At 43.6% G+C, this 11745-nt stretch overlaps 1 protein-coding gene across 1 annotated transcript in view; it reads left to right on the top strand.

Annotated features, from left to right (window-relative positions):
• The first annotated feature begins 2284 nt into the window (after positions 1 to 2284).
• DAGLB (diacylglycerol lipase beta) overlaps positions 2285 to 11745 on the top strand; it is a 38879-nt gene continuing 29418 nt past the window's right edge. The window contains exons 1-2 of the mRNA XM_001507967.4: positions 2285 to 2533; positions 10327 to 10478. Coding sequence (XP_001508017.1) covers positions 2439 to 2533; positions 10327 to 10478 — 247 coding nt within the window. The 5' untranslated portion in view covers positions 2285 to 2438. The remainder of the gene's footprint in view (positions 2534 to 10326; positions 10479 to 11745) is intronic.

Raw genomic sequence — 11745 nt, 5'->3', positions numbered from 1 at the left:
TATTGCTATCAGGTGGGTGGTGGTCCTATTAAGGCTCAGCAGGTATGCTCATTATTTCATGCTACATATTTACCCAAGGTACCACGATTCCTCTCTAGACTGTAAGATTGTTGTGGGCAGAGAACATGTCTACCAACTTTGTTAGATTGTACTTAGTAAGGTGCTCTGCACATGGTAAGCGCTCAATATATACAATTGAAAAGTACCTGCTGAGAGCAAGACTGACGTGTTTCTGAAAGATGCCTCATTGCTAATGAGGATCTTCTTCCTGTGTGGGAGTTGAAAGCAGCAGCTAAATTATTGGGATAGCTATGGACTTGTAACATTCTGATAAACAATATAATTTGTTATATAAAATATGCCTGCCTACTGCCAGCAAAATGTTCATCCACCAATACAATAGAAGGAACTGTGCTAAATTGTTACTGAATAGAGGGTGTGGATAGTTGGAAATTATTCTTCACCCTAGGTGTAGATACCAGTTGTAAATACCAGGAGTTGGGTGGAAATTTGTCCCACTCCTTAGTTCACCCCTCAATCAGCAGCAGCACGGCATAGAGGACAGAGCATGGGCCTGGGAGTCAGAAGGTCATGGGTTCTAATCCTAGCTCTGTCACTTGTCTGCTCTGTGGCCTAGGGCAAGTCACTTTGCTTCTCTGTACCTCAGTTACCTCATCTGCACAATGGGGATTGAGACTGTGCACCCCAAGTGGGATAGGGACTGTACCCAACCCAATTTATTTGTTTCCACCTCAGTGCTTAGTACAGTGCCTGGCACATAGTGCTTAACAATACCATAATTATTGTTTATTGAGGCCAGTTCACAGAGAGCACTCTGCAGTTTTTTTTCTTCGTATTTGTTAAGCACTGGGATAGATACAAGATAATCAGGTTAGAGTCCTGCAGAGGCTTATCTATTCCATTCCTAGCTTGGCTAGTGGTTAGCTAGTGGAAGGCAATCTGCTACAAGTCAAAACTCACCTGTGCTGGGCAGCAACAGCGTGGGAGAGAGTTGAGGGCGGAGACTCATGTTTACCCTGTGTGAAAGAAGGCAATGATAAACCACTTCCATATTTTTATCAAGAAAACTCGATACACTGCCAGAAACATTACAGATGGAGGTGGGGTGTTGTGGGAGAGATGTGTCCATGAAGTCACCGTGTTTGGGCACAACTTGACTGCATAGTAATTATAATTACAGTATTTAAGTGCTTACTATGTGCCAAGCACTGTTCTAAGCCCAAAGGTAGATACAAGGTAATCAGGTTGTCCCACGTGGAGCTCCCAGTCTTAATCCCCATTTTACAGATGAAGTAACCGAGGCACGGGGAAGTTCATTCATTCATTCAATTGCATTTATTGAGTGCTTACTATGTGCAGAGCCCTGTACCAAGCACTTGGAATGTACAATTCGGCAACAGATAGACAATCCCTGCCCAACAATGGGCTCACAGTCTAAACGGCGGAGACAGACAACAAAACAAAACAGAACAAAACAAAACAAGTAGTCTGGTGTAAACATTCATTCAATAGTATTTACTGAGCGCTTACTGTGTGCACAGCCCTGTACTGAGCGCTTGGAATGTACAATTCGTCAACAGATACAGTCCCTGCCCAACAATGGGCTCACAGTCTAAAGGGTGGAGACAGCAAAACAAAACAGAACAAAACAAAGCAAGTAGTCTGGTGTAAACCTTCATTCAATAGTATTTATTGAGCGCTTACTGTGTGCACAGCACTGTACTAAGCGCTTGGAGTGTACAATTGGGCAACAGAGACAATCCCTGCCCAATGACGGGCTGACAGTCTAAACGGGGAATACTAATATTGGTATTTAAGCGCTTACTATGTGCAGAGCACAGTTCTAAGCGCTGGGGCAGATACAGGCTAATCAGGTTGTCCCACATGGGGCTCACAGTCTCAATCCCCGTTTTACAGATGAGGTAATTGAGGCACAGAGCAGTTCAGTGACTGGCCCAAAGTCGCACCCACGACTTCTGACTCCCAAGCCTGGGCGCTTTCCACTGAGCCACGCTTCTTCTCAAATATTAAGTGACTGGCAGACGTTCACCCAGCTGCCGATCGCTTAGTCCAGTGCTCTGCACATAGTAAGCGCTCAATAAGTCCCACTGAATGAATGAATGAGCAAGGCCCCTTTGCCCTGCCCCGTGACCCCGCTCCAGTCCGTCCCGGGAGGCGGCGTCACTGCGCAGGCGCGGGCGGCGGGTTTTGCGGGGAGGGGGGAGTCGGCGGGGCTCCGAGCATGCGCACTGGCGCCGCCCGGTCCTGCCCGCGGCGGCCGTTGGAGGGAGGGCCCGGGGCGGCCGTCGAGGTAACATCACGGGGGAGAGGACGAGGCCCAGCCTCGCCAACCCTGGCGGTTGCGGAGGAGGAAGAGGACGCCACGACTATCCAGAAACCATCAAGAAACTCTCAGCATGCCCGGGATGGTCCTTTTCGGCCGGCGCTGGGCCATAGCCAGCGACGACCTGGTGTTCCCCGGGGCCTTCGAGCTGTTTCTCAGAGTGGCCTGGTAAGCGCTGCCCCCGCCCTGCCCGCCCCAACGCCCTCCCATTTTAATAATGTTGGTATTTGGTCAGCGCTTACTATGTGCAGAGCACTGTTCTAAGCGCTGGGGGAGATACAGGGTCATCAGGTTGGCCCACGGGAGGCTCACAGTTAATCCCCGTTTGACAGGTGAAGGAACTGAGATACAGAGAAGTGACTTGCCCACAGTCACACAGCTGACAAGTGGCGGAGTCGGGATTCGAATCCGTGACCTGTGACTCCCAAGCCCGGGCTCTTTCCACAGGGTGCTCCTCCCCCTCTCCCTTCCCATCCCCTCAGCACTGTACTCGTCTGCCCAACTGTATATATTTACATTACCCTATTTATTTTGTTAATGTACATCGCCTCGATTCTATTTAGTTGCCATTGTTTTTACGAGATGTTCTTCCCCTTGACTCTGTTTATTGCCATTGTTCTTGTCTGCCTGTCTCCCCCGATTAGACTGTAAGCCCGTTAAAGGGCAGGGACTGTCTCTTTTGCCGACTTGTTCATTCCAAGCGCTTAGTACAGTGCTCTGCACATAGCGCTCAATAAATACTACTGAATGAATGGTGCTTCTCAGATTGTGGCTTTGGAGCCGCAACAGGTGTTTGACCTCCCTTTGATGGTCACTAATGGGCAAGCGAGGAGCCGAAAGCCACTATAAAATGGGGATTAACTGTGAGCCTCACGTGGGACAAACTGATGACCCTGAATCTACCCCAGCGCTTAGAACAGTGCTCTGCACATGGTAAGCGCTTACCAAATAACATTATTATTATTATTGCTAAACCAATGGCTCCAGGTGCGGCCCCTTAGGAGAGCGAAAGGAAGGAAGTTATTGCTTTTCCCCCCCCTCTGTCATGGTTGACGGTAAACTCAAAACCCATCAGTTCTAACTACCTGTTATGAACCTTCCTTCTCCCCTCGGGTCTTTCCTGCAAATTTGTTTGGATTTCTATCCCTGGATAGTTCAGCACCAGTTACCCAGTTGAATTGGGTGGTTTCCGAGGGCCTGGATTTCATTGCCAGTTGAAGCCCTTTGTGGTGTGGGGACCAGTGTGTCCCTTAGATTGAATTTCTGTTTAGAGCACTCTGTCCAAATGAATTTGTGTTTAGCTCTATTAGTGACTCAAACCAGATACTCGGTACGTTCAAAAGCAAAATATCCACCGCCTACTGACGGTAATAATATGTCTAGTATTAGTGCCATGTATGATTAGTCAAGTTATAGCTGGCATACTTCAGGCTAATTAGCGTTTTACCTGTAATCTGATGAGACTGAAAGAGTTGAGGACTACTTCTCTGCCTTTGAAGGCATCACATAAATCATTGTAAATTTCTCTTGATCAGGTGGGAGACAGACATTTTAGGATTAACAGAAAAACACCATTTGATAGGTCAGATTTGTTCCACAGATCCAAAAGGCTCCACTTCAGAATTGGGTTTCCTCATTAAAAAATGAAGGGCTTTTAGTGAAAATTGCTTAAAATTGTAAAACATGAGACACTTTCTATGTAAGAAGTTCTCACTTCCTGGAGGTAGACTATGTCTAATTGGAGAATACGTTAAGAATTATTTGTAATTTTTTACTTTCCCTCTGGAGAGCTTCTTGGTTTGCAGAAACTGGAATTGATTGGCATTATGTGTGAGCTTTGCTTTAAAGCTTCATGATATCCAAGTCCTAGGGGAAAGAGCCCAGGCCTGGGAAGCAGAGGACCTGGGTTCTAATTCCTGCCCTGCCACTTGTCTGCTGTGTGACCTTAGGCAAGTCACTTAACTTCTCTGTGCCTCAGTTCCCTCATCTGCGAAATGAGGATCTTCTATTTAGACTGTGAACCCCATATGGGACCTGATGATCTGGTGTCTACCCTAGCACTTAGTACAGTGCTTGGCACATAGTAAGTACTTAAAAACTATTATTATTATTATTTTATAATTTTCCATAGAGCTGCTTTTAGCATCTCTTCACTTGTTCTTATATGATTCAGTGTGATTCTGTGTGTTAGTTTCTTTGTATCGCAAGTGATTCTTTAAAAATACTGCACAGGTTTAACATTCTGTATTCAAACTTAGTTTTCAAAACTTCCCTGAGGTCCTATTTTTTCTTTTGGCTTAATTTTATGATAATTTTAGAAAGTGGCTTCAGTTGCAGAGTATGTTGTCTTATTTAAATTCTCTCTACGATCATCAATTGATAGTTTCGTTCTTTTTCCATGATTCAGAATTTTGTGTTTATTTAGGGGCCAGATTCTTCAAATATGGTTCTCCTTTCATTCCCAGTCTTGCTGACTTCATTGCTTCACAATGAATTACAAAATTCCCATTTTTCTCATTCAAAATGTGGCTAGGAATAGATTAGTTCTCCATCCTTTTTTTTGGTCTTACGTATTACATTTACTATTGCCCTATATTTCCTGCTGTCTTTTTCATTGATTCAGAAAATCCAAAAGTTTTGTAATATAGAAAGAATTATGTCTCTTGGCTTATTGATTCAACTCCTAAATGTTGCCTTTTCATGGTCTAAACTAACCAGTTAAGTGACAGGGCATGTTTGAAACCTCCTATTTTTCAGAACTCTTATCTAAGCAATTATCTTCAAAAATCTTTAGAACAGTTTCATATGTTTATAAAACTGTTTAAACAATCTGTAAATGAGTGCCCATTATGTACTGAACACTGATTGTACTAGGCACTTGGAGGCCAGATAGAAAAAGTATAACACAGGATCTCTCCACAGGAATTTAAATGTGGGGGAAGACAAGCATACAAACTGACCACATATACAATAATGAAAATAATTTGAGAATAGATACTAAACATTATGTAAGTAAAATAAACCAATCCTCCAGCCTCTCCTGACTCCAATCTAAGCTGTTCAATGTGCTGGCAGATCAATTAGCATAAGAGAAAAGCCACTCGGTCCATATCTGCCATCTTCACAGAACCTTACACTGGTTTCCTGTGCACCTCCGCACCAAACAAAAATTCCCACTCTGCATCAGAAGTCTCTATCAGTCTTTATCTGCTGTCTACATCTGCTATTCCCCAAATTGTGCTCTTCAATCATCCCAAATCACCCTTCCATCCCCTTGCTCACTCTGTTCCCTTGGCTTGGGCCTCCTTCCTCCCCCATCCCCAAATCCGACAGACCCCAGCTCTCCCCACATTCGAAGCCCTCCTGAAATTCTAGTCCTCTAACCAGCCTTCCTCAAATAATTTCCCAGATGGCCTATGTGAATATATATCCACCCTTATATACTCATTTTATATATACTCATTTTATATCCACCCTTAATACTCATAATATGTTCATTCATTTGTTTATTTTGACCAGGCTACTAAATATTCAGATGTTTGTGTCACCTGTTAGAGGTTAAGCTCATTGTGGGCAGGAAACATGCCACTTCTTTCTTCTATACTTCCCAAGCACTGAGTATGGTGCACTACACCAACTGATTTAGTAAGTGCTTAGTAAACACTGCTCTAAGTAAACTAACTACATATGGAAAGCGAAGAGTGCTAAAATGACTGAGGAAAGGACTTACTCTGACGTGAGGCTTCATCGGGAAATGCTTCACTAAGGATGTGGTTTTTTAGAGGACTTAAAAGGACAGAAGGGATAAGAACTCAACTCCCCATTCAAACCCAGTCCTCCCCCTGACTTTCCCAGTAGTGTAGATAGCACTACCATCCTCCCTCTCTCACGAGTCTGTAACCTGGTCATTATTCTCGACTCATCTCTCTCATTCCACCCTCATATTCAATCTGTTACCAAGTCTTGTTGGTTCTACCTTCACAGCACTGCTAAAATCCACCCTTTCCTCTCCACCCATACTGCTACCATATTAATCCAAGCACCTATCCCGTCCCACCTTGACTACTGCATCAGCCTCCTTGCTGACCTCCCTGGCTCCCATCTCTCTCCACTCCGATCCATATTTCAGTCAGTTGCCCGGATCATTCTTCTAAAAATGTGTTCAGTCCATGTTTCACCATTCCTCAGGAGCCTCAAGTGGTTGCCCATCTGCCTTTACATCAAACTGAAATTCCTTATAATTAGCTTCAAAACACTCTCACCTTGCCTCCTTCTATCTTGTTGATTTCCTCTCACAACCCAGTACGCTCACTTCACTCCTCTGATGCCAACCTACTCACTGTACCTCAGTCTCATCTATCTCACTGCCCACCCCACACCCATATCGTGCCTCTGGGCTGACAGTCACTCGTTCAATCTTCAAAGCCTTATTAAAATCACATTTCCTCTAAGGGGCCTTCCCTGACTAAGCCCTTATTTCCTCTGTGTTCTCTCCCTTCTGCATTCCCCTTGCATTTGGAATTTTACCCTTTATTCACCCCACTGTCAGCCACACAGAACTTATGTATATACCTGTAATTTATTTTAATGTCTGTTTCCTCCTCTAGGCTGTAACCTCCTTGTAGGCAGGGAACATATATAACGAATCTGTTACATTGTACTCTTTCAAACGCTCAGCACAGCCCAGTGCACACAGTAAGGACTCAGACAATACAGTTTGATTGGTATGTTGGAGGGAAGAAGGTGTTTCAGGTAGGGAGAGTTGTTAATGGGAAAGCAAAGCATGGTTGGAAGATTTGCAAGGGAGAAATGAAAAGCAACTGCTAGGATTTAACAGGAGAGAAAGAGGTTAGAGGGAGCCAGTTAATGGAGAATTATAAAGCTTATGGTCAGGAAGCTTTGTTTCTTGCAAAGGGCAATGGGGAGCCCTTGAGCCATTGGGTAGATTTTTGAGGGAAATGATGCTCTTGGATTGGTATTTTTAGCAAGATGGTTCTTGCCACTGAATGTAAGATGAACCAAAGAGGGGAGAAGCTAGTGGCAGGAGACCAGAAAGTCTAGATGAGACTTGATTTGGACTTGTGGTTTTAGGGGTGGAGTAGAAGAGGTGGCTCTGTGAGATCTTGAGGCAGGACTTACAAATAAAAGATAAATGGGAGGTGGGAGGTTGATAGACACTTTGTTCATTTGAAGTACAAAGCAATAATGTACATAGCAATAATGTACAAACTGGATCCAGGCAATGGGAGGTCAGTAAGCCACCTCTCTTTCTATGTTTCCTTCCACGGGCCAACCCCTCTCCCTGCCAAAAACAAAAAAATTTGCACTCTGGTTCCGCTGCTCCTGGATTTCTGGCTGGAGAGGTGCTGAGTATGGATTTTGAACTCTTTTCTTCCTGATTTCTTCAGTATCTGTGTCCATTGCACTCCCTGTGTCAGATGGGCAATCAACAACATTGAGCCTCCAGGTCCCAGAATGTATGGCGTGCCTTAGTACATATGGACTGGCCAGATGGAAAGTTGATGCCTTAGCACTGGGAGAGGCTGTACAGCCTGGTGGAGGAGGGCTCATAGAGCAGGATCTGGAAGAACCTTGATTTGGAGAGATTTTCAGTTAGACAACCGCTTCTGACTGTGAAAATATCCCACCATTAGCTACCAGAAACAGATAATGATAATACTGTGGTATTTTTTAACCACTTTTTTTTAATGACAAGCATGAAATGCAAAGCACTGGGATAATTACAGAATAATCGGATCGGACAAAGTCCCAGTCCTATATAGGACTTCACGTGTGAGGGAGTGCAGACAGATATTTTATCCCCATTTAACAGATGAGGAAGCTGAGTCATGGAGAAGTTAAATGACCTGACCAAGGTCATCCATCATGCAAGTGGCAGAACCTTGCCTAGAACCCAGTTTCCTGACTCCCAGTCCCAGGCTTTTTCTAATAGAAAATGCTGCCTCCTAATGTCTGATGAGGTTGCACTGTCCCCTGAAACTACTGCTGTTGCCTAAATATGCCCTGCTCTCTGATGCTTCTGATGCTTTTTGGGTACGATCTGTCAAATCGTGCAAAGGTAATTGAAGTTGGCAGCGTGGCTCAGTGGAAAGAGCCCGGGCTTGAGAGTCAGAGGTCATGAGTTCGAATTCCAGCTCTGCCACTTGTCAGCTGTGTGACTGTGGGCAAGTCACTTCACTTCTCTGTGCCTCAGTTCCCTCATCTGCAAAATGGGGATGAAGACTGTGAGCCTCAAGTGGGACAACCTGATAACCCTGTATCTACCCCAGCGCTTAGAACAGTGCTTGGCACATAGTAAGCGCTTAAATGCCAACATTATTATTAGGTTTGGGGTTTTTTCCTTGCTTTTCCTGTGTTTTTTGCAATAAATTGGAAAATATCCTCCAACGCTTACTAAGCCAGTCTGAGAATTGTGCTAAGCAGCGTGGCTTAGTGGAAAGAGCCTGGGCTTGGGAGTCAGAGTTCATGGGTTCGAATCCCGGCTCTGCCACTTGGCAGCTGTGTGACTGTGGGCAAGTCACTTAACTTCTCTGTGCCTCAGTTCCCTCATCTGTAAAATGGGGATTAACTGTGAGCCTCACGTGGGACAACCTGATGGCCCTGTATCTACCCCAGCGCTTAGAACAGTGCTCAGCACATAGTAAGCACTGAACAAATACGAACATTAGTATTATTATTAATAATATGTAATAATATATAATATATATTAATAATATAATGTTGGTATTTATTCCGCACTTACTATGTGCTAAGCACTGTTCTAAGCGCTGGGGTAGATACAGGGTCATCAGGTTGTCCCAAGTAGGGCTCACAGTCTTCATCCCCATTTTACAGATGAGGGAACTGAGGCACAGAGAAGTAAAGTAACTTGCCCATGGTCACACAGCTGACAAGCAGTGGAGCTGGGATTAGAACCCATGACCTCTGACTCCCAAGACCGGGCTTTTTCCACTAAGCCATGCTGAATGATGACTTACCAAATGGGTGAGGGAACAGTGGGGTGTGCTGCTGTTGAAGTTTCAGAAATATTCTGTTCTGTGATCTCAAGTTCCACCCACCCTTCCTACCCGTGTGCCCATGGGCACAGGAGTGCGGGGAAGAGAATAGAGATGGTTTTCCACTAGACATCACCAATTTCCCACAAACAACTCAAGTAAATATCTTGCTGGTGGTAGGGCATAAGTTTTTGCTCTCAACTACTGATGTCTGACCACCACTTAAGCAAATGTGTTGGCATCAAGAAAAATGCAGTTGTGCAAGAGATTCTCAGACAGACTCACACTCACAGGTTGTCTCCCCATTGGCAGTGTCACCTTCAAACCAAAAGACAATTACCAAAAGTTTGTCCCTCACCATAGGTGAAGCTGAGGCTGATTGGCACTTAAGGCAGGTTACAAGGCTGAGCCCTTGGATCTGGACTTTTGAGAATGGAAGGTTGAGCAAGAGCCTAGGACCTCAGAAGGTCGGTGGCTGAGGCTAAATTGGGGCTGTCCATAGAGGGCAGAAGGAGGACAGGGCACAGGCCTGTGTCAAAAGAAAATTTCGGGAAATAGGATTTGGGCTGGGTTGAAACTACTTGGTACTGACTGTTTCTCTTTCTATTCCAAACTGTGGATGGGTTATTTTCCCTTATGTTCTCAACTTTGGGGCAGAAATGGGACCCAGGCTTCCCTTTACTCCCTTTAAGCCCCATACTCTGTTTGGAGTCAGGTTGCAGAGAGGAGAACAGGCACCACTGTGCAAATATCAAACTCTGTGACTGAAAAATTTTGATTCTAGTACTCAAAAATTCAGATCCTTGATAGTTGGTTAAAGAATTGATCATGTTGTGATTCAGACAAATTAATTTTTCTCTGTTGATTTATCTATATGACATCTCTCAGATAGATGTATACTGCTCTGACCTGTTCTGTTTTTTAATTTTTATTGTTTTCTTGCAGGTGGATTGGAATTCTGGTTTTATATTTTATGCACAAAGGAAAACTTAATTGTACAGGAGGAGGATTACTGAACAGCTATCTGATTGTCCTCATCGTTCTCCTAGCTGTCATAATATGTGCTGTATCATCAATTGTTTATGTCAGTATGAAAGGTAAATAAGATGATCAGTTGTTTGATTTAACACCATAATTGTCTCTTACCTATATTTTATATTTTCTATAGAAATTGGCAAAAAATAATTTTCCTTTGGAAACTACCTCATTAGGATTGGGTTTTCTTGTTAGCACTCTTCAGTTCACCTCAGCCTTGTTGTAATCAGGCAGGCAGTGTAAGGTGAGGGAAAGAGTAGTAGATGGAGAAAAGACCAAGGTTCTGGCCTGATTCTGCCAATGACATGTCAGTTAATCAATCAATGGTATTTATTGAGTGCTTACTTTGTGCAGTGCAAGCTCTTGGGAAAGTATAGTAGAGTTGGTAGACACATTCCCTGCCCAAAACTTCTGGTTTCCCACTTCAGAAATAGGGATAATATCTACCCACTACGCAACCTTTAAAGAATGTGAAAATGAGAGTTTATATACCAGATTTATTCACAGAATTCTTCCCTCCCCATCCCACTGTTTTTGGAGAAGAAATACACAAAAAAATTTGTAACTAGTGAGAGCAGTGTGTGCACAGGGAAGAAGAAAAGAATGGTCAGGATGTGCTCATGCACAGGTTTCGGCCAGGAAACTACTTCTTCAAAATGTGCTCACGTGTGCTGGGATAGGAAGAAGAGAGGTCAGAATATAATACTGCCATAGATTCCAGCTTGAGCTGGGATAGCCGAGAAGCTCCAATTGGGATATAAAGGGCATGCAGCCCTGGGGTGATTAGTAGAAGTAAGAGGGGCAGTCTCAAGTACCCTCTTACCTTTCACTTCCTTCTCCTGACTTTGCCTCCTCATTTTTCTTTTTTCCTCCTGCTTCTCTTATTGCTAAACTCAATATTTGAATGTACTCATGTAATAGCACCTCTCCTATTTTGGGGTTGCAAAAATTATGCTTCAGAGAGGGGCAATCATGCAAGTAAATTTGGTATGCAGGCATCATATACATGTCTATGTATGGAACATAGGAATTTCTTGGAGCATCTTGTAAGAAGAGTGCAATGTAATATTCTTCTATTTTATCTTATGAGATATTATTTAGCTAGATTTCTTTTCACCATTATACTTAAATAACTCCATATTGATACTTAGCATCTGTATTCACATACTGAATTGCCCCTCTAGTTTAGATAGCTAAGTATCTTAAATTAGAAAGTGTCAAGGCCATAAGCACATTCTCATTTTTTTATTCTTTTAGAATGTCAGGTTTGTTTTTGCTCTCTTTGCCAAATAAGTCCTCAGTTTTTATTGATGGGTTGAGTTTTAATTA

Source organism: Ornithorhynchus anatinus, chromosome 2 (genome assembly GCF_004115215.2).
Source record: "Ornithorhynchus anatinus isolate Pmale09 chromosome 2, mOrnAna1.pri.v4, whole genome shotgun sequence".
NCBI lineage: Eukaryota > Metazoa > Chordata > Mammalia > Monotremata > Ornithorhynchidae > Ornithorhynchus > Ornithorhynchus anatinus.
Note: the sequence above shows the minus strand (reverse complement) of the source record. Positions and strands in the feature narration are given on the sequence as shown.